This window comes from Centropristis striata, chromosome 11 (genome assembly GCF_030273125.1).
Source record: "Centropristis striata isolate RG_2023a ecotype Rhode Island chromosome 11, C.striata_1.0, whole genome shotgun sequence".
In the NCBI taxonomy this organism is placed as follows: domain Eukaryota; kingdom Metazoa; phylum Chordata; class Actinopteri; order Perciformes; family Serranidae; genus Centropristis; species Centropristis striata.
The window spans coordinates 23,042,318-23,066,649 of record NC_081527.1 but is presented as its reverse complement, the minus strand read 5'-3'; the positions used below and the strand labels follow the sequence as shown (position 1 = coordinate 23,066,649).

General features: G+C 36.6%; 1 protein-coding gene across 12 annotated transcripts in view; it reads left to right on the top strand.

Moving 5' to 3' along the window:
- Window positions 1-24,332, top strand: part of dlg1b (discs large MAGUK scaffold protein 1b) — a 156,884-nt gene that overhangs the window by 5,735 nt on the left and 126,817 nt on the right. For all 12 annotated transcript variants that reach the window (XM_059344337.1, XM_059344348.1, XM_059344341.1 and 9 more), the window contains exon 2: window positions 1,206-1,337. In XM_059344337.1, the coding sequence (XP_059200320.1) occupies window positions 1,206-1,337 (132 nt within the window). The remainder of the gene's footprint in view (window positions 1-1,205; window positions 1,338-24,332) is intronic.

Below are 24,332 nucleotides of genomic sequence, written 5' to 3'. Positions count from 1 at the left end.
ATATTTTACCTGAAAATTCTTATTCCGTAGAGAAAAGTAATAGCACAACGATCCCGATCAAACTGCACGGTTTGATATATAATTTCTCTCAAAGAGTTGCAGGACTAGTAGCGGGACGAAATTGTGTCCTGAAGAGGAAGAAGAAAAAATCCACAGTGTAAAACATTAAAATCTGCTCCTCAGAGACTCTGTGAAGACATGATTGATTCTGCTGAGACCAACGGTCACGTGACAAATATTGACTGAAAATCTGTTTACACAGAGCAGAGAGGAGAGGACAGAATAGGCTGTTTACACAGAGCAGAGAGGACTTGGAAAATAGTTTATATATATAAAATTTATATTCTAGTAAAAATAATTTATCAGAGAAATTCATTTTTTTTCAGATTTTTGTCATTCTAGCTGTTATTCTGCACAAAGACATGTTTGAGTTGTTCTGATTGTGCTGATTCCATAGAACTGCAGGACTTATAGATTTATATAGATTTTATATATTGCAGTGAAACACGAGTACTCAGAAAGGAGAATGTGGAAAGAACAAAAAAAAAATGCTATGAAACGGCTTTGAGGGGTTCACAGGTTTTAAGTCCTAAAAAAGTCTTAAATTGTTAACATCAGGTCATGTTTTAAGTCATTAAAGATCTCAGATTTATATTAATGATGTCCTAAGTTCTTAGTTTAGCTTTGATCTAAATGAATAGATTTCTTTTGCAGGATCAGAAGTTTTAATGCTCCATTAATGCCAAATCTGACCTTTAGATTTAGTTCATCAATTGAATAATGATTTGATCACCAGATCTGTTAAAAAAAAAAGTAATTTATTAGGCAGAAATGTTTAACATTTTCTGGTTCCAGCTTCTGAAATGTGACGATTTTCTGTTTAATATCGCAGTAAACTGAATATAATACATAATAACAACATAAAGAAAACTGTTTGAAGTCATCACATACTTTAATATAGAACATTTATTAACAAGTATTATAAGTCACTGATTTGTGTTTATTATTTTATACTTTGAGTGTAAGCATTCTATCTGATCTCCTTTAGTTTCAGTTGATCCAGGATTTGTTTCTTGAGCTGCAGGATCACAAGTTTTAAAGCTCCATAAACCAAATCTGACCTGATGCTGCTCTGAGCCCTCTGCACTGAAAGCCTCTTTTAGTTGGTTGGTGTTTTATAAGTTTTCCTCTTGGTCATCCTGCAGACGCCCAGCGAGCCCTGCTGCTGCTGGAGGAGTACCGGGCCAAGCTGCACCACGCCGAGGACCGCCAGCTGCGCCACTCCATCCAGAGGGTCATCGACATCTTCCAGAGCAACCTCTTCCAGGCTCTCATAGGTATGTATGCATGGCTCTCTGCTCACCATGGCCTGGATCAAGCCTGGAGCTCAGCCAGGCAGCTTCAAAAGTCCTGGAAAAATGAAAGATGGTGCGAAAAGTCCATGATCCTAAAAGTCCAGTTGAAATGAAAAGACAGTGCCAAAAGTCCTGGAAAAATGACACGATAGTCCCAAGTATCCTGGAAAAATGATATAATAGTCCTAAATATCCTGGAAAAGTGATATAATAGTCCTAAATATCCTGGAAAAGTGACATAATAGTCCCAAAAGTCCTGAAAAAATGACATGACAGTGCCAAAAGTCCAGTTGAAATGAAAAGACAGTGCCAAAAGTCCAGTTGAAATGAAAAGACAGTGCCAAAAGTCCTGGAAAAGTGACATAATAGCCTCAAATATCCTGGAAAAGTAACATAATAGTCCCAAAAGTCCTGAAAAAATGACACGACAGTGCAAAAAGTCCAGTTGAAATGAAAAGACGGTGCCAAAAGTCCTGGAAAAATGATGTGATAGTCCATAACGTTACATTACGGTCCCAAAAAGATTGTCCCAAAAGTCCTGGAAAATCTAGGAACCTAAAAAAATAAATAATTACACAAATTAGAGAAATTTTAAAATACACAGTTTGAATATGATGGAAACCCAATATAATTTGTTTACCCATACAGCATTTAGTATACATGTGTCATGAAGTTGTATGTTTGATTTTATATATAAAACATTAAAATATATATAAGACCCTGATTCCAATAAAGTTGGGACCCTGTGTGAATAAAAATCAGAATGCATCAAATTCAAAACAAGTGTGTTTATTTACGAAAAACAACAACAATTTACATAATTATTCTTTATATTTTAACCAACCAAGTGTCCTGGATTAATCCTGGGGCTCAGCCATGCAGCTTCAAAAGTCATGTAAAGTTCTGGAAAAATGACAAAATAGTCCAAAAAATCCTGGAAAAACAAGGAACTTAAATAAATAAAATAAATGTCACAAGACCACAAATCAGTCTGAATCTCCAGTTTGAATATGATAGAAACACAACAGAACATAAGCTGCCCTCCACCCCCACCAGAATAACTAAATTAACAGATTAAAGAGATGAATACATTAAAATAAAAGGAAAAGATTCAATAATAACAGTTCAAAGTTTTTTTTTTGTGCCTTCAATCCTGATCCGAGTCATTTATCCACCAAGTTCTGCAATCTAAAACATACTTTTACAAGAAATAGTGTTTGAAAAAAGTGTTTAAAATATGTTATTAAAAGAGCTGCAAAGTGTTAAAAAAGTAAATACATTTAATTACTTTTTGTTGCAGTTGCTGACAGTATAAAGAATCTGTGCATTTTGCAAAAATAACTAAATAAGATGACGAGTGTTTCTCTAACAGTGAGTGAGCCCATGGGAGGCAGGGAGCTCTGACTCTTGTATTGATAAATCTTTCCACCCTACATGTGGCCTAAACTGCTGATGTAATTAAAGACGGTCGTTTCCACCCGATGGTGTCAGTAAACTGATAAAGAGCTCCTGCAGACCTCTGGTCCTCACCATGTTTGTAGATCTGCAGGACAGAGTCGGTCCCATGTTTGTCTGAGCGGTGGCAGTGGGGCGAGAGGTCATAAAGTGTGACACACAAACAGCATCTGGAGGAGAAAACTAAAACTGAAACTGAAAGTTTCCATTATAAAAAGTTACCAAATCTTGTGTTAAATGTTGATATTTGTGTCAGAATCTCTTTATTCTACATGTGTCATTTAAAATAAAGCGTTTGCACTAACCAGATCCTGTTAAAAACATTAAATTGTGCTCCTCAAGACATGATTGCTTCTGCTGAGACCAACGGTCACGTGACAAATATTCACTGAAAATCTGAGGAGAGGACAGGAGAGGCTGTTTACACAGAGCAGAGAGGAGAGGACAGGAAAGGCTGTTTACACAGAGCAGAGAGGAGAGGACAGGACAGGAGAAGCTGTTTACACAGAGCAGAGAGGAGAGGACAGGAGAGGCTGTTTACACAGAGCAGAGAGGAGAGGACAGGAGAGGCTGTTTACACAGAGCAGAGAGGAGAGGACAGGAGAGGCTGGAAACATGACAATACTTCAATATGTTCAATATGTGGAGAAAATTGGTTTTGGCGATTTTATATAGGGTTTTTTGTGGAATTTTGTGTCTTTTTGTTCATTTTGTGTCTCCTTTTGGTATTTTTGTGTTATTTTAGTAATTTTTCTTCTTTTGGTAATTTTGTGGGTTTTTACACCATTCCAAGGTCCCAATTTTTTGAAGAACAATCAAATTTTTTCTGATTTCTGTCATTCTAACTGTGTTATTCTGCACAAAGACATGTTTGAGTTGTTCTGATTGTGCTGTTTCCACAGAGTTGCAGAGATTATATAGAGGTTAAATGTCGCAGTGAAAGCGTTCAGATTGTTAAATCCTATAAAATCTGCTACAGTGTGTGTGAGGCGTGTCCTGTTTCTTTCCTCAGGTGACCACAACCTGATACTGATTAGATTTTTTTTCTACTGACGACAATAAAAACCACAAACACACATCAGGAGCTGCTGCATGAGGCTGTCTGGATGTTTCCAGCCTGTGAGACCTGGAAACGCCAACATGGTGTTTAATGCAGACTAATTAACACATATTTCATATGGTGGCTGCCAACACTAACAAGCTGCCAACAGATTAAATTAAAGGTCATCACAGCGTCGCCACCTGCAGCTGTTTGATAATCAGCTGATAATAAACCTGCCACACTGAGTCCCCATGCATCCTGGGAAAACCTGGAATTCTGTTGTTTTTCCCCCCATTTGACAGGAGAATAGAGCAACATATCCACTGGACTGTTCCCATGGAGCACAATTTAATAAGGAATGATAACATTTTTTTAAAATGTAATTTACTTAATATAAAATTATTTTATAAAATTAAAGTAAAAAATAAAACACATTTCCTTAAGTTAAAGTATTTTTGAAACAAAAAATAAAAATAATCTTAATATAAAATATCTTGAAAAAATATATTAATATGAAAGTATTTTATAATGAAATGATGAAATGAAATGAAAATGAAAATACCTTACTATATTAATATAAAGGTTTTTCAAATAAAATGTAACATTAAAATCAAATCTTAATACATTTTTTTAAATAAAATTAAAAATAAAATTGACTTTTTATTAAGGTTTTTGTATTCATTTAAACATAAAAAATGTCTTAATATAAAGGTATTTTATAAAATGTATAATAAAATAATCTCAATTTAAATTATTTATAAAATTATTTTTTTTAGAAAACTTAATATAAAATAAAAATATATTTTAATAAAAATTGTTGATGATATTTCTATTTTAATGTAATGCTATGATATAAAATAAATATACAAATATTTTATCACTACACAGGAAACATCTCTTCATGGGGATTTTAGTGCTTTTTCTATTTTATAAATATTTAATCAAAAGACGTTTTTTGTGGGAAATATACATTTTCCATTTCTGCCATATTTTCTCAGATTCATTTACTTACAGGGAGAAAGTGATTATTTTTCTTTTCAGAAACATTTTTATACAACCTGGCAGCAGTTTTTCGGGGAGTCACATAATGTGCGAGTGACAGCTGAGTCACTGTGTTGGTGTTCAGTGCAGCTCTTGTGCAGCAGAGAGTAAATATGCTTTTTTAATTTGATGATGAAGCGATGAGCCTCCACTTTCACCTACTTGGTTCTCAGCCACGCTCCCGCCACATAAACCAGTTACTTAACCTGCAAGGAAAAACTTGTAACAGTTGCGGTCGTGTTGTTGTGCAGCAGAAGTCGCCCTGCAGCTTCACAGCGGCGTGTTTCATCTCGCTGCCAGCTAACGGGGACAGGAAAGCAGACGCTGCTGCAGGGTTAACGGACCCGAGCTGCAGGAACCAATCCGGTCTGTTTCCCAGGACTGACTGACCGACTGAAAGTCCTGCAGCTCTGTGGAATCAGCACAATCAGAACAACTCAAACATGTCTTACACAGCACATTTAGAATGACAGAAATCAGAAAAAAAATATTTTTATTAGAATAAAATGGAATTTATATATTTAAAAAACTTAACAAGTGCCCACAAGTGTTACAAATGTTACACAAAATGAGAATTATCAGAAAAAGACACGAAATTAGCAAAAAAGACACAAAATTGCAAAAAAAACAAGACGTGGCGTTTTCTCCACATATTGAAGTATTGTCATGTTTCCAGCCTCTCCTGTCCTCTCCTCTCTGCTCTGTGTAAACAACCTCTCCTGTCCTCTCCTCTCTGCTCTGTGTAAATGTTTTATTTTGAATGACACATGTAGAATAAAGAGATTGTGACACTAATATTAACATTTTAACACAGGTTTTGGTCACTTTTTATAGCTGAAACATTTGTAACTGATGATCGTTCAAGGACCGTCAGAGAATCCAAACTCTGACGATAATGTTTTTATAGTTTCTTTGTGCAATAAACAATCGACTTTTGGAAATCTTTTAAAAAGGAAACCAACTTTTCAGACCCGGCTCAGAGTGTTCAGTAGAGTATCTGAATTCTCCCTCCTACTGATGTTTCTCTCCCTCTGAACCTGATATACAGACATGATGAACCAAATTCCGTTTATTCTGAATTATGATGCTGGAATTCAACCATACTACTCTCTGTATATGTTGCATAATGTGAACACTTTACCTGTCATGTGTCATGAATCTAATGTCACAGAAACTTGTGTCTCTGATGAAATATTTACGGTGCTGAATGAACCAGAACAAAAAGTTCATCGACTCACAGGAGAAACATAAAAATATAATCCTGTAACTTCTTCTCTTCCGGTATCAGTGAGAGAAATGTTTTATATACTTTGTAAATGTATATTTTTGTAAATATCAAGGTTACATTTCAGTGTCAGATTGATCTTTACACCAGCAGACTCTCGCTCTCTCGCTCTCTCGCTCTCTCTCGCTCTCTCTCGCTCTCTCTCACTCTCTCTCACTCTCTCTCTCTCTCTCTCTCTCTCTCGCTCTCTCTTGGTATCTCTCGCTTTCTCTCTCGCTCTCTCTTGGTATCTCTCGCTCGCTCTCTCTCTCGCTCTCTCTTGGTATCTCTTGCTCTCTCTCTCCCTTTCTCTTGCACTATCTCTTGCTCTCTCTCTCTCTTGCTCTCTCTCTCTCTTGCTCTCTCTCTCTTGGTATCTCTCGCTCTCTCTTGGTATCTCTCGCTCTCTCTCTCGCTCTCTCTCGCTCTCTCTTGGTATCTCTTGCTCTCTCGCTCTCTCTCTCGCTCTCTTTGTATCTCTCGCTCTCTCTCTCTCTCTCGCTCTCTCTTGGTATCTCTTGCTCTCTCTCTCTCTCGGTATCTCTCTCTCTCTCTCTCTCTCTCTCTCTCTCCCCCCCCCCCCTCCTACACTGAGCATCTTCATCACTAATAGATGAGTGGAGATCATCAGTGTGCATACAGCATCCTGTATTCAGCTTCTTCTTCGTCCTTCTTCTGCTCGGTCACATCAGACTGATGAGTCACTCACACGCTGGATTTACGGTGGAAAACAAATAAATTGTCGTGCTCACTCTCGATGTATCGGCCTATAAGGGTTGATGCATCTGTTTAATTATGTCGAGTCATGACTCGACCTGTCAGGAGTTTGCAATAATGGAACAGTTCGTACTTATCGTATGATATCTGGAAATGTCGGACAGGAGAAACTATTGGAAATGGTTAAATATATTTTGAAAAAAACGCCATAAGCAAATGAGAAAAACTTCACCATCGCCCAAAAAATGTTAATCTTAGAAACAAACTATAACAGATCATCAGAGCTGTTATTTGTGTCAGAATCTCCTTCTTTCTACCATTGTCATTTAAAATAAAGCGTTTGCACAAAGCCGAGAGGAGAGGACAGGAGAGGCTAGAAACATGACAATACTTCAATATGTGGAGAAAACTTTTTATGGTCATTTTACATATTTTTTTAAATTTTGTGTCTTTTTTTTGAAAAACATTTATTTACAACATTTGCAACACTTGTGGGCACTTAAAGAGTCTATAAATTAGATTAATTAAAATTTTAAAATATATTGCACTTTATTTTTTTTTCCTCTGATTTTTGTCATTCTAATTTTCTCTGATTTTTGTCTGTTATTCTGCACTAAGACATGTTTGAGTTGTTCTGATTGTGCTGATTCCACAGAGCTGCAGGACTTGTATATTATAAACACTTTATATGCTGCAATAAAACACAAGGACACCGAGAGGAGAATGAAGAAAGATAAACTTGATCCTGTTTGTCTCTTCAGTTCTCATTTTTCCCTTGATCTAAATGAATAGATTTTATTTTGCAGAATAATAAGTTGTATTACTGTTTAAACCAAAATCTGACCTTTTAACATTAAGTTAATCAACACAATTATTTTATGAAGAAAAGTTGATGAATGAGTCGTCGCTTTAAGACATTTATTAGGCAGAGCAAAAAGAAAAAGTTCATATTTTTCAATGGAAATGAGAATAATGATGTAATATTATGAGTTTCAGTCTAAATTATCACAGTTGGTTATATGCTGCGGCTTCCTGCTCGACTCTGACTCCTCTAATCTTAAATCATTATTATGAATTAATAATAATTAATGTTCCGGTGTTGTCTCATGTATCCTCTGTCTGTCACGCTCAGCCTCTCGTCCAGCATCTGATGGAAAATACATTTCTGACACACAGTTTCCAATCTGCCAAACTCCCCAAAAAGCGATGTCTGCAGCGGGCCGAGCGACATGTAATCCCTCTGTGGACACGACGATTACCCCGCTCCGTAATCTCTGCTTCTTCTCGTTCTCTCAGCTCCGACTGGCCTGATTCCTCTATCAGACAGATGGCAGGCATCGAATCTTTTCAATTTAATAAATCAACATTAATGTTTCAGCCGTAAAGATCGGGATGTTGCTCCAGAAGCCAGGACTTTGTGTCGTTGACCAGTTAGTGTTAAAGGTCCTTTTTTTGACAACTGGTGGTTGTGAGCAGTGGATGATTAGGGGGAGATAGCAGGTCAACAGTTAATGCCATATAGAAGTGGTGACATCATCTGAAAGCTGTGAACCTGAAGATTATATTGAGATGCAGCTCAGCACTGTGTCAAGTTATTTTGGTCAAAAATATCTAATAAATTTACTTATGTATTCATTTCAACCTATTGGGGTGTCTAGTGGTTCATAACATTAATATATGTCCCTTTGAAGTCCATGTCCATGTTCAACTATGTCCCATAAGTTGTTGCAGCAGTTTTGGGGTTGATACCTTTTGTTACACACATTTGGTGCTGAATTATGCAATTTTATTCGTATTGAAAATTGATTAAAATGGTCAAAAACCCTCCAGAATATCACATCAATATGCCAAGACCTTTGGAACAACATAGAAGAATCCAAGCTTTGATTTGGGTTCAAAAACTTTGGTCATTTTTTTTTTTTTGAACTTATTTTTTATTAGTTTTTCAGTGACAACATTTCAGTACGAACATCATTCTGTAACCAGCTGTAGGCGACAATTGTACATTATGTCCAAATCAGGATATCAAGCAAATAAGACAAACAAAAACAAAACGAGAACAAATATCCACTCCCAATTAAATACATTAAACAAATCAAATCAAATATACATATTCAAACGTTCATATATACACAAACCATATAGAGATAGGCATCCAGGGGACCAGCAGGATTTAGTGCACTGTGCGTATTATGTAACAAAAAAGATTAAAAATAAAAAGAATAAAAATAAATAAATAAATAAATAAATAAAAATAAAAAAGAGGTGGTAGAGGGGGAGAACTAACCAGTCTTACTGTATTAATAAAGACATGACAGGACCCCATCGCTTAGCAAAGATGGACTTTTGAAGCCTTAATACATACGTAATGTGCTCCATCTGATAGAGGTCCCAAACCTTCTGGATCCAAGTGTTATATGAAGGGGGAGTTGGCTTCAACCATCTAATAGTTATACACTTCAGTGCTGCAGTAAGTAATATATTCAAAAGATATTTCTTGGACCTCCCATTCAATCCTTTAGGCATCACTCCTAATAAAGCCACAGTAGGATCTCGAGGTATGTCTTGTTGAAAGACCTCTTTAAGAGCATCAAATACCTCCCCCCAGAAGGTCTTTAGTTTGGGGCATAACCAGAATATATGGGTGTGGTTGGCAGTATGAGATCCACAATTTCTCCAGCATGAACTGGAATATGACTGGCTCATTCTAGACACTATTTCTGGGGTCCTAAAAAATCTAACAATTACTTTCCACTTAAACTCCCTCCATGTATTTGAGTTTGTGACCAGGTGTGCCTCACTACACACCTCCTCCCAGGCTTCCTGTGGTATAACCACATCCATTTCTGCCTCCCATCTCTGCTTTATCTGTAAGGAGTTCTGTGTACTCAAAGATAAAAATATATTGTAGAGTTTACTAATTATTTTCCCGTCTCCATTTCCTGTTTGTGTTTCTATTAGAAATTGTTCGATAGGAGAAATTTTTGTGAGTTTTCCCCATTCCTTGTGCTTTGTCAGAAATGTTCTAAGTTGCAGATATCGGTAGAAATCTGTCTTAGGAAGACCATAACAGTTTCTCAACTCCCCAAATGTTCTTAGACTACCAAGACTGAATAACTGATGTAGATGAACCAAACCATACTCTGACCACCTTCTGAAGCCAATGTCCAAATTATTAGGTATGAAGCTCTTTATAGATCCAATGCTGATTAATGGCGATATTTGTGTTGGTAATCCAAAAGTTGACTGTACCTTAACCCAAATTTTAAGAGTGTTCTTAGTCCAAGTTGCCATTTCCTTTATGGGAGCATCTAGGAAGGGTAGGTCTTGCAGAGATTTCAGCGAGCATAGACTTTTTTCTATGCTAAGCCAACATGTTTCTATATTATTCTGAAGCCACGCTATCATAGGCTTCATTTGTGCAGACCAGAAATAGTATCTTAGATTTGGGAGTTTAAGACCACCGTTTGATTTAGATAACTGTAGGGTTTTAAGTCGGACTCTAGGGCGCTTTTTTTGCCATATAAATCTTGACATCATTTTCTCCAAATTATCAAATGTAGATTTGGGAATTTCTATAGGTAACATCTGAAACAAGTAAAGTAATCTGGGTAGAATGTTCATACGGATACTTTCAACGCGCCCCAGCAGAGACAGGGGGAGCATAGACCACCGTTCTAAATAATTATTGATGCTCCGTATTATTTTGCCATAGTTAGCATCAAACAGATTCTGAAGAGATGAGGTTATGTGTATACCTAGATATTTAATACCTTCCGTGGGCCATTTAAATCCACTCTGAAGCTTTACACTATGTTGGATTGTGCCGTTTATATCCATAGCCATAGTTTTCTCCACATTTACCTTGTATCCTGAATAAAACCCAAACTTCGAGATTTGCCTTTTTAAATGTGGTATCGTTAGCGCTGGTTTTGTCAGATACAGAATTACATCATCAGCATAGAGCGATAATTTGTGTTCCTCTTCATTAATAACAATTCCATTTATATCATCATCATCTCTTATAAGTTGGGCCAGCGGTTCGATACTAACAGCGAATAACAAGGGTGATAAAGAACATCCTTGTCTGCATCCACGTTCCAAAGTGAATCTCTCTGATCTACAGCCATTAACTTTAACAGCAGCCTGTGGTGACGAGTACAGTGTTTGTATCCAATTTATAAAGTTAGGGCCGAACCTAAATCGCTTTAATGTTTGAAATAAATACTGCCATGATACACGGTCGAATGCTTTTTGGGCATCTAAAGATATAATTACTGATTCTAATTTCCTATCTTGTTGATGAGATATTATGTTTAGTAAGCGGCGTACATTATCTCCGTAGTATCTTCCAGTGATGAAGCCAGTTTGGTCAGGATGGATTATTTGAGTGATTATCTGATTCATTCGCCTGGCCAGGACTGCCGTTAGTATACGCAGGTCCCCATTCAGCAGTGATATTGGTCTGTAGGATTGGCATTCAGTGGGATCTTTACCCTCCTTATGTATCACCACTATAGTTGCCTCATTCCAGGATGGTGCCATAATTCTTGATCCGAGTGCATGCTGGTATGCCTTCAGTAACAACGGTGATAGCAAGTCTTTGAATGTCTTGTAAAATTCATTAATGTAACCATCTGGGCCTGGGCTTTTATTGTTTTTAAGAGATGAAATCACCTGCTTGATCTCCCATTCTTCAATTGGCCTATCTAACTCTTCTGCAGCACTCTCTGTCAGCTCAGGCAGTTTTATGTTGTTCAGAAATTCTGCTAGTTTCGTGTCATCTAGGCAAGTGTCTGTATTCTTATATAAACCTTTATAAAACTCTGCAAAGGATTCTGCTATTTTATCAGGTTTTGTAACAAAGGTATCCCGTAACTTTACTCTCTGCACCGTATTAGATGCTTGCTGTTTTCTTAAACTAAATGCTAATAATCTACTCGCCCTATTGCCATATTCATAGTATCGCTGCTTGGTGAATCTCAGTGTTCCCTCAATTTTGTCCGATAGTAAACTATTAAGTTCTCTACGAGCTGCATTCAAATTATTTAGGATACTGGTTGAAGACGATTTTTTGTGTTTTTGTTCAAGCTCTTTTATTTTATCCTCCAGTCCTCTCTGTTTAGACTCTTTTTGTTTTTTCCTGGCACACGAGAATGAAATAATTCGGCCCCTGATATATGCTTTAGAGCAATCCCACAGTATCAGTGGTGATGTTTCAGGCGAAGTATTGGTATTTAAATATTCCTTAAACTCTGCTGTGATGTAGGAGACAAATTCTTTATCGTTCAGAAGAGATGCATTAAGCCTCCATTGCTTGGAGGTTGGTCTGTGGCCTATATTCCACTTAAGCGCAGTGGGTGCATGGTCTGAGATTGTAATAGGTAATATCTCAATATCTACTATCCTAAAAAACTCGTTCTTAGGCGTGAAAAAATAATCAATCCTTGAATAGGACATGTGCCTACTTGAGTAAAAGGTAAAGTCTTTACTTCTTGGAAATTTGCTCCTCCATACATCCACAAAGCCTGACTCTGTGGATAGATGTTTAAGCATTCTGCTCGTTTTAGACAAGGGAGCTTTTGAGGCAGGTTGCCGATCCATTAACTGTGACATCACACAATTAAAGTCTCCTCCCATCAACAATAACCCAGTGCTATACTGTAATATTATATCAAACAGTGTTTTGATAAAGCCTGGCTCATCTTCATTGGGTGCATATACGTTTAAAAGGGATACCTCTATGCCATCAATTGATCCGTTGACCAAAACATATCTTCCTTCAGTGTCTTTGTGCACCAACGTTTGCGTGAAGTTGATTTGTCTATGTATAAGTATGGAAACCCCCTTACTTCTCCCAGAACGGTGTGAGGAGTAATATACTTTGTCTGCCCATGACTTTTTCAACTTTTCATGTTCCCCATCAGGCAGGTGGGTTTCCTGTAGGTATGCTATCTGACAGTTAACCTGTTTCAACTGGTGCAAAATCTTCTTTCTCTTGATAGGATTATGAAGACCCTTAACATTGTAGCTTATGACTTTTAGTGTGTCCATTATCTATAAGGTCTATATAATATATATCTTAGTTGCACATCACTCTTCAGCATTGTTATGTGGATCATAGTAAGCAGTGATATTGGTTGGGTACAGAGGGGGTGGAAAGAAATAACTACAGCTGTAATTCACAATTTCCAACATTAACAAAATCAATAAGAATCCTGATGTAGAAAAAAGTTGCTGCCCTTGCTGTCACAGTATTTGTCACAGGGTCCCCAAAGAACAGAGGGACCAGAACAACCAAAAGAAAAAGATAGCTAACGGAACCACAGCTAGCTAACATTGGTAGAACAAAAGTGGGACCAAGTCCTTAGCCGCAGAAATGAGCAGCAAAAGTGCACGTCTAGGTTGAATTTGACTGTGCTTGGGGTACACTAGGGCAAAAATCAAAGAAAAAGAAAAGTTCTTGGGCTCCTGCAAACTCTAATACAGTTTCAGCATCTTCTTAATATAGTATCGCGACTCCACTTACACACATAATTAAGTTCAACATAAGTAGGCCATTAACATCTGAAAACTTGGAGCAACAAGTGAAATATTGCTATGATATAACAGGTGATACTTAGTATTAGTCTTAGTAATGATATCAATGTTCACCATACTGTTATTATCCATACATGTGTGGATATGTTCAAACCTGAGGCTCTGTGAATGGGATAACCTTCTTCTGGACGAACTCCATAGCCTTCATAGGGTCAAGAAACTCCTTGTCCTCATCCTTGTATGAAATACGGAGTCTAGCAGGATATAGTAGACCATACCGGACTCCTCTTCGTCCCCGGAGTGTCTTCCTCACATCCGTGAATGCAGCTCTGGCCTTGGCCACGGCGGAGGTGTAGTCCGGAAATATGGCAATACGGTTTCCATTGTAGATCAGCGGAGCTCTCTCCCGCGCCCTCCGAAGGATCTCCGTTGCGTCTCCGTCATGGTGCAGCTTGGCGATGATCACTCGTGGCTTCTCCCGGTCTCCCGTTGTCCGGGGAGTTGCGATGCGGTGCGAGCGGTCTATTTTGATGTCCCGGTCCATCTGCAGGGCTTCTCTAATAGCTTTTGACACAGCTGTCGGTGAGCTCGAGTCCGGCTGTTCGCCGATGCCGGTTATTCTGATGTTGCCCCGTCTCATCCTGCCCTCCATATCCTCACAAACTTTGGTCATTTTGAAGATTTCTGTATTATCAGCGATTGGATGACGAGCACTTCCCGTTTTTTAAACTGCTGAGAAAGTTGAAAATCCTCTGAATGCTCTAGGTCTCTAGATTGTGGTTGTAAAGCCGGCGGGCGTCTGAATACTAAGTAGTTAAAGGTCAAACTTGTCAAATAATGATCAGTTTTATTAAATGATCAGGAGTTACTGGAACCAAAGGTTACATCTTGAAAAGATTCAATTTAATTTGATAAAACGACGACAAAAGCAGCAAATCCAAACATTTAATCAATTAAATTATTAATTGAAATTGTTCAATCGTATCAGGGTTTATAACATTAGGGTTCATTAGGTACATTAGGGTCTCGATTATGTCTTGATGCTGTTTGGTACAGAGAGTGTTGGTGTTAAATATAACTTTTTATTTTGAGCACTTGAGAGTTGATAAAACTGTTTAAACTCCTCCAGAATCACACATTCAGACTTCAAGACCTTTAGAACAGCAGAGAAAAATCCATGATGTGATCTGGTTTCAGAAACATTTGACATTTAGTAGATTTGTGTTCAGCATTCGTGTTGTGTTGCTGCTTATTGTGAACCTAGTGTCTCAGCCATCCATCCTCTGAATGCTCCAGGTCTCTAGTTTGTGGTTGTAAAGTTTCATGAGGCTGTGATTATCCTAGAGGTCACAGCAGCTCATTTTATACACTGAGCTCAAGTTTCACTCACAAACATCATCACACATGAAGAACATTGGGCTCATTGAATCCACAAGAGTCTCAGCTTTACACTCAGACCCCATTTATGCAGCTCACAGACTGTTTAGGGACCCCAGGATGCACAAAGATTCACACACAAGAGGACACAATAACACATTTACTGCAGGAGAAACACTGCATGGGTTCTGCAGCAAACAGCATCTGGTAACGTGCATAAAGTGGGCATGTCACGTCTAAAAAATACATATTTAAGTGTCATGAAACAGAGAAAAGCAACCAGAGTTCACACAGATTTATTTCTTCTCTATCCCACAGACTGTTTAGGGACCCCAGGATGCACAAAGATTTACACACAAGAGGACACAATAACACCTTTTACTGCATGTTATCAGTATAAAGTGGGTATGTCTGTAAACATAGTTTCATTCATATATCTGGAGGTTAAATTTAGCAGAACTTTTCATCTCTTTAGTGTTAAAACCGATCCCTCTACAGCCTCTGGAAGTCAAAAGTTAAGTTGACCTGTTGTCTCTGTTTATTTCCATTAGTTTATTTTGCAGTGAGCTCAGTTTTTAGACCTGACTACACTTTAAAGTCTTGCAGCCTGTGCTTTGTGTGCAGGGACAAAAAACTCCAGTTCTACCAGTTCTGACCTCTGCACACACTCTGTGTGTGTGTGTGTGTGTGTGTGTGTGTGTGTGTGTGTGTGTGTGTGTGTGTGTGTGTGTGTGTGTGTGTGTGTGTGTGTGTGTGTGTGTGTGTGTGTGTGTGTGTGTGTGTGTGTGTGTGTGTGTGTGTGTGTGTGTGTGTGTGTGTGTGTGTGTGTGTGTGTGTGTGTGTGTGTGTGTGTGTGTCCAACAGAAGCTCTTGTGTCGGTCTAACTGGTTAATGTGATCACAGGAGAGTCTGTTCTCTGATCAGAGACGCCGGAGTTTAATTTAATTTAATTCTGAATGTCGTTAATAACCTCCTGACTGCTGTGTGATCTTCAGTTCTTTGTGTCGGGGCATGTGGCCTCCTTATTCCACAATCTTTATTAATGCATGTTTATGAACGTCCTCCACTTCTCCTCCGACCACGAATCAGTCCAGACGTTGTTTCAATAGAGCTTACACCCCAAAGCTGTGCTTTAAAAAAACTATAAAAAAATTATTTAAAGACCTAAAAACCTTTCAGAATAAAAACTGAATTTCCCCTCGGGGAAAAATAAAGTACTTTTGAATTTGAATACAAACAAATTACAAAATTAAATAAAAAATTATTTAATGACCTAAAACATTTCAAACTAAATAAAAACAATATAGAAAATTATTAAATGACCTTAAAACATTTTAAACTAAATAAAAAAATATAGAAAATGATTTAACCACCTTACAACATTTCAAACTAAATAAAAATATAGGAAATAATTTAAAGACCTAAAAACCTTTTTAAAATGAGAAAAATAAATTAAAACATAATTGCTTTCAGAATCTTAAATATATATTAATACATTTAATTAACCCAAAATACCTTGAAAAAAAAGAATGTAAACAAATAATTAAAAAAATAAATTTGCTGTCCTGTGAAAATCATGACTCTGATCCTAGAGGTTTAAAACAACAACAAAACTTTATAATATAAAATCAGATAAAAAATTATTTAAAAAATGTATTTAGGACCTAAAACTTTTAAAATAAAATTAATACATATAATAACTTTAAAATATTAAAAGAAATATAAAAACTGTATTAAAGACCTAAAACCTTTAAAACAAATAAATACAAATTCAATAGAGCAATTTAATCTCGCTGGTTTCACTGTAAAACAATAATGTTTTTTTTTATTGGACATCAATCCGCCGCTGTGCTAAAGGCTGCTGTAGCGGCACTCCGTTTGGTCTTCCTTCTTAACTGCGCCACTTCTATAGTCAGTCGATAAAAACACTCTTTTTCCACGCGAGCGACGAGACATGACAACTTCTTTGTCTTTTTAAAATGTTTACTTAAAAACAACAAAGTAAATTACAAGTCTGACGCACGGTCAAAAGACTGTGTTGCTTCCACCATGTTCTGACTAAAAATGAAACTTAAGATACACAGTCAGTTACCATAGTTACCACTATATAGTGACATCACAATGTAAAATTTAAAGCATAGAAACACTTTTAACCCTTTAAACATTTCTAATTGTATATTTTAAACTAACAAAATCTTAGCATTGCATGAATTACAATGAAATTATTATTATTATTATCGTTCATTTTTTTGAGTATTTTTCATGCTTTTTATTGAAAGAGACAGATAGAAAGGGGGTAACAGAGGGGAGGACATGCGGCAAAGGGAGCACAGGCCAGATTCGAACCCGGCTCCGCCGCAGCTAGGACTCAGCCTTAATGGTAACGTTCTACCAGTGTGAGCCACCGGGACGCCCATTATCAGTCATTTTTAACTGTTGATGAACTGGCCCTTATTGGCCCTTACAGTGGGCCCCCCCTCAGACTGACGGTGGGGGGACCTGCCGCTCCACAACCCGTCCTCAGGTTTTACTCTCTCTGCCTCGTGAACACGGAGTTCAGTCTGAGGAAGTTTTTCCACTTACTTTTATCACCTTTAATCATAATATAAACACACACTGCTGGTGACATCATCCACTCGGTCACAGAAACAGGTGTTCTAAATGAGCTGCAGCAGGTTTTAAATACCTTAAAAAATATATGAATAAAATTAAGAATGTAAAATTTTATATACCTAAATAAATACATTTAAGACCTAAAACTTAAAAAACAACAACATAATGGCCTAACAATATTTTTATTTTTTATTTTTTTTAAACATACTGATGAATTTAAGTCCTAAAACCTTTAACAACAAAACTAGGAAAAGGGGCAGGGTTTTAAAATATCTTAATAAATTATTCAAAGAGAAATAATAAATAATCATTAAAGTTAAATGTTATAGTTAATATTTTCATAATATAATATTAATATTAATAGATTAAATGCCTAAATATCTTAAATAAATTAATATATTAATGTAAAAAAAACTATTAAAAAATACATTAAAACGTAAACATCAAAATCTTTTCTTTTATTTATCAATAAATTAAAGACTAATACCTAAAAAATAAATAAATAAGAATGTAAAAATCTTTTTCAAAGTATATAAATAAAGTTTTGTCCTATGAGAACCACATATCTGTAAAAGTAATAAAAACGTCTGTTTTCAGCTTTGTGAAGAGGAATTTTCCAGCTGAGCCGTGAAGTTTTTAAACAATTTATTTATTTTATTACATTTTTTTCTCCATTTGAAGCATGGAAAATTGGAACCTTCAGTCCTCTCGGTCTGACCTGCCGACCTTCAGCCGACTGTCTGGTCCAAACTCTGCAGGTGGACGCTGCTTCACTTTCTGCTGATTCAGTAACGAGAGTCTGCAGCCAGTTACAGTCAGCATGCTAACATGCTCATAAAGACAAAGCTAACATCATAACAATAATGTAAGAAAGAAATGGTGTCAGTCTAAGATCGCAATGTCTCAAACAAATAGGATGAAAGTATTATATATTATTATTATTATTAATTATTATTCTATATTATTAATATTATTCTATACATATATAAATATCTATATTAACCCTCTGAACCCCAACAAGATGTGTTGGGGTGTTTTTACACTTTTTTACAATTTTAGTGTGTCCTTGTGTTTCACTGCAATATATAAAATCTCCATAATATAGAAGTCCTGCAGCTCTGTGGAATCAGCACAATCAGAACAACTCAAACATGTCTTAGTGCAGAATAACACAGTTAGAATGACAGAAATCAGAGAAAAGTTGAATTTCTCTGATAAATTAATTTAAAAATGTTTTACAAGGGCCCACAAGTTTTTCTCCACTTTTTGAAGTATTGTCATGTTTCCAGCCTCGCCTCTCCTGTCCTCTCCTCTCTGCTCTGTGTAAACAGCCTCTCTTGTCCTCTCCTCTCTGCTCTGTGTAAACATCCTCTCCTGTCCTCTCCTCTCTGCTCTGTGTAAACAGACTCTCCTGTCCTCTCCTCTCTGCTCTGTGTAAACAGCCTCTCCTGTCCTCTCCTCTCTGCTCTGTGTAAATAGCCTCTCCTGTCCTCTCCTCTCTGCTCTGTGTAAACAGCCTCTCCTGTCCTCTCCTCTCTGCTCTGTGTAAACAGCCTCTCCTGTCCTCTCCTCTCTGCTCTGTGTAAACAGCCTCTCCTGTCCTCTCTGCTCTGTGTAAACAGCCTCTCCTGTCCTCTCCTCTCTGCTCTGTGTAAACAGCCTCTCCTGTTTTTCTGAGATTCTGACACAAATATCAACATTCTAACACAAGTTTTGGTCACTTTTTATCATGGAAACGTTTGTAACTGATGATCCGTTCAAGGACTGTTGGAAAGTTCAAACTCTGACGATAAAGCCGTTTACAGTTTCTTTCTATGATAAAAGGTTGATTTTTTGGCGATCTTGTAAAGTCAGCATATAATCAGGGGTTGAGAGGGTCACGAATCTAGATCTATGAAGAACTTTGTGATTTAAAAACAAACAAACAAAAACTGTTCTGCAGGTGTTTGGTCATCAACCAGAATATTGAACTTATTAAAACGTCGACCTGATGGTGGCGCTGTGTGGAACGAGAGAATCCTGTATAATTCACCCTGAGGGGAGCAGGAATCATCAATATCATCAGCAGTTGTGGAGAATATTTAGTGTGAACAAGTAAAAGTAGAATTAATTCAGTGACGCTGATGAAGAGAAAAAAAAAAAGAGACAGACGCAGAAACAAAGGGGGAACTTGGTATTTTTAGTTCTCACATTCGCAGCTATTTAAGTCATCAAAGGCTATTACATAACGTCTGATATCAGTGAAGAATCATTTATTTTCAGACTTCTCCTCAGCAGACTCCTCAGCAACATAAACTGAAGGAAGTTCTTTAAACCACTTTAAATCAGAGCAACATGCAGGGAGAAGTTGGTTACATCTCATTTAATTCACTCATGATGACAGAAAGTCAGTTTATTCACCGCTTATTATTTAACCCTCTGAACCCCAACCAGCAGTTTCAGGGTGTTTTCCACTGCAACATATCAAATCTCTATAATCTATAAATCCTGCAGTTCTATGGAATCAGCACAATCAGAACAGCTCAAACATGTCTTTGTGCAGAATAACACAGTTAGAATGACTGAAAGAAATCTGAAAAAAAGTTGAATTTCTCTGATAAATTATTTTTTTTAAACATAATTTGTATATAAACACTTTTCCAACTGCACACATGTGACAATGTGACCAAAAAAGACACAAAATCACCAAAAAAAGACAGAAATTGCCAAAAAGACGCAAATTACCTAAAAAAGACACAAAATTACTTAAAGACACAAATTGACCAAAAAAAGACACAAATCAACAAAAAAAGACACAAATTGACCAAAAGACACAAATTGACAAAAAAAAAAAAACCCCACAAAACATGTGAAATCACCAAAAAAGACTAAATTCAACATATAAAATCTCTATAATCTATAAGTCCCACAGCTCTATGGAATCAGAACAACTCAAACATGTCTTTGTGCAGAATAACACAGTTAGAATGTCAGAAATCACAAAAAAAGGAAATACATTTCTTTGGTAATTTATTTTAACAAAACTTCACACAAATGTTCCCACGATTTGGGGGGAAACATTTTTTATTTTTGGACCAATTTATGTAGGATAAAGTGATGTTGGTGAAATATTATTTTAAGCTCAGATTTGTTGATTTTTTTTTTTCTTTGATTAAATCATGGAAGCATTTTACAGACATGATTTATTCAAGGCCTTTTGATATATGAAAACCTGATGATGATTTAAAAATTATTCAAAGCCTCACCTAAAACCTGAAAAACAAAATTTAAAAACACCCATAATGACCTTAAAGTCTTTTTAAAAATTATCTAAATACCTAGAACATTTAAAACAAAATAATATGTATATTATTTAAAGAAATTGTATTTTTATTTGCCGATAATTCCTGTTTTGTCTGTTTCTGGCTATGATACATGGTGTAATTTTTTTTATTTTTTTTATTTTTAAAGAAAATGAGTCTTAAAAAGCTGTGGGTTCAGAGGGTTAAATATCCACCCGTGACTAGAACATTTAACTCTCTACCTGCTACAAAACACTGTAAAAAAACTAAACCTCAAGGACTTCAAACTTAAGTTGCTCAGCAAATATTTGAAAAGGGAACATTAAATAAGGAGGAAACATTTATTAAGTTTTATCTGGATAAACATGAAGACAGTATAGACTGAAAGAGTTTTGCTGCTTTTTGGTGAAATAATTAAAAATTGTAACAAATAAAAAGTGAGAAACTTAAAAAAATGTCCGATCATCACAATTTCAGAATCAGAATATATTCAGAATTATTCAGTGTCAAAGTTATATGACTGACTGATGGATGGATGGATGGATTGGTTTGTCGGTTGGTTTCTCGTTGGTCGGTTGGTAGGTCGGTTGGTAGGTCGGTTGGTAGGTCGGTTGGTCGGTCGGTTGGTTGATTGGTTTGTCGGTTGGTTGGTTGGTCGGTTGGCTGGATGGTTGGTTTGTTGGTTTGTTGGTTTGTTTGTTTGTTTGTTTGTTTGTTGGTGGATGAGTCTGTCCCTGCTGTAAAGAACTCAGTGAGTCTCAGGGAGTCTAGCTTTATAAAAAGCCTGTAGCCCAGCGGTCACATCCAACATGCTCTGTTATTTTTGGAAGCCCGCTTCTGAGCGTGGCGCTCTAAAATGAGCACAGCTTTCTTTGGCAGCTGACCGCCGGCTGTCCGGGCGCAGATGTTTTCCCATCAAGCATCAGGATCAGCACTTCAACAGCTCCTCGCTGACCGGTGCCGCGGCTCCCGGCTTTAAATCTGATCCGAGCTTTAACTCGAAGAATTTATCCAGAGGAAGGCCGGCTTTATTTATATGAAACTTATTTCAGACACACAGGCTGTTGGATACTGAAGGCAAAGAGTTAATCTGCATTAAAAAAATAAAGATATATTATTGTTACTCCATTCTTTAAACACAAACAACCCAGATTCCAAAAAAGTTGATGAATATAATATAATGTAATAAGTGCAGTCCATTTAATATCCTTTGTGAAAAATATTCAATAAAATGCTTTAAAAGACAAAATATCTAATATTCAAACTGACAAACTGATCTTGTTTTTGTAAATATAAACTCTGAATGTCATGCATTCTCTTTGTATTTACATTAACTGTACTGTTAAATATAGAAGGGGGACAGGTTTTTCATTTTCTCTGTGTTCATGTTAACATTAAATTGAACCACTCAGCTGCCAAAATTTCAGTAAAACTTTGACTGAACCTGCAACTTGCCAGTGAGTTTGAAAGCCATGTTTTCTTTCAAAATGGATAAATAAATGAATAAATAAATCCCTAAAAGAAAATCTGTAAAAACAAGTTTGTCATCATTAAAATGTATATGGGTGGTTGACGTGACGCTCAATTTTTGTGTTCCCAGTGACAAATATTACTAAAATTTGATATTTCATTAAAATTTATATTTTAATATGCAGTTCTTCTACATCTAATCCATCTGCAAACAATGAGTATCATTCTTCAACTATGCAAATATTCTGTTTTGAACATGACATTTGTCCACCGGTGCAACTGTACTAGGTAGCATTACTTATCTTAAAACAACTGTAATTTAATGAAAAATTAATCTAAATACATTAAAATACTTGAATGCATGTCATACGAGTGTTTACTTAATGAATCTAGAGGATATAAGTGTTAAGGTCCCTATGTAGAGTTATTATGACACATAACATTTTGTCCGCAAAACTGGTGTCCTCCTGGAGCAACGCCATTATGTAGATATAAAACAGGCATTAATGTGACCACCCCATTACTGAGAGGGGTCCTTCCAGAATCAGGAAGGACAGAAGACATCTCTGGAGCAGGTGGACTGCACACAAGATCAGTTCTGTCTCAAATATTTTCATAATATTACTATTTCCGTGCAGTGTTGGAACTGGTCGTCTTAAGGTAGTCCTTTGGTACAACGCAGTTTAAGTATTGATCTGAATATTTTTATCAATTTACATTGATTGATAATTGAAAATAATGTAAAGCTTAACACTGTTACTCAGGATGAAGAATGTCTCTCATATAGCTAGGCCGCAAACTAGCATTGATTTCGAAAATGTCCACTGGTGAAACGCACTGTCCTATAGTACAACATGAAGTCAGTTTCACTTATTTTTTTCCTTTACTCCTATCATAATGAAAATTAACATAGTGAAAGCAAACATGTAAACAAACATTTTTTGTATTACAAGTTTTATTGAAAAATTAGTTTAAATATGCAAAAGAGATATAATCCGAGTCTAAAAAATGAATGGAGGTTAATGGACGGCCGCATTTGGATGGCCCATCCTACCTGGCTGACGGGAGCTTCTCTGTCCTGCTTGGGGATTTCTTCTCCTCTGTTGCCCCACTCACCTGTGGGGTCCCTCAGGGCTCTATACTAGGTCCCATCCTCTTCCTATTATATATTTTACCCCTAGGGGACATCCTAGTCAAACATAACATCTCCTTCCACTGCTTTGCAGAAGATGTCCAGCTATATCTGCCTCTTAATGTTGATGGGCAGGCTGCACTCCAGCCACTGCTTTATTGTCTGGCTGACATCAGATCATGGATGGGTGCAAACTTCCTCAACCTTAACGAGAACAACTTTTAATGACTAATTTAAGTAGCTTTTTTGCATTTTCTCTTAACCTCAGAATTTGAGGACAACACAACTCAAACCTTCCTTCCCTGTTTTGTTAAAGCTAGTTTGATTTCCATGTTGAAAGTGAGAGGCTGAGATGACCACCAAGGAAAGGTCTAGGAAGTTTAGGGAGAGGCTGAATGAAGATCCTGAGAGGAAAGAGAACTTCCTGAGAGAGAGACGCAGAAAGTAAATTTGACAATGTTTGATAATTAATTTGACTTTGTACACGACATGGGCATACTAGTACTCTGTTGTCCAATGGTGCAACGGAATGTCCTGTGATGCAACAAATTTAATTGTGAGTGGAAAAGGTATTTTAATGAAAAATGTATGTAAAAAGTGTGGGATAGTACAATAATGTTATCATCACTATGCAGCTATAAGGATGAAATGAAGATTCCTTGGGGTTTATACCAATTATAATGAACGTAACCCAGGCATTTGGGTGAAGTCTCTATGTGTACATCTTATAGTATATAAATAACATAATTCTGAATTTTTTGGGGGTATGTTTGATGTGGAAATATAATTGGGACAAACTAATATGCCTTTGGCTTATCTATCTTATCTGTCCAACATTCTCTGAATTAAATAATGACATTCTTTATTGTGTTGCACCGGTGGACACATTTTAGGACTACCACACCAAAAAGTGAATAATATGTGAAGAATTAGAAATGGACACATTCAGTTTTGAATTATTCACATATAAGGGAATATAATTATATCATTTGACATATATTTTTGATTTTTTTTTTTTTCACTTTGAATTTGAGTTCACGTCAAC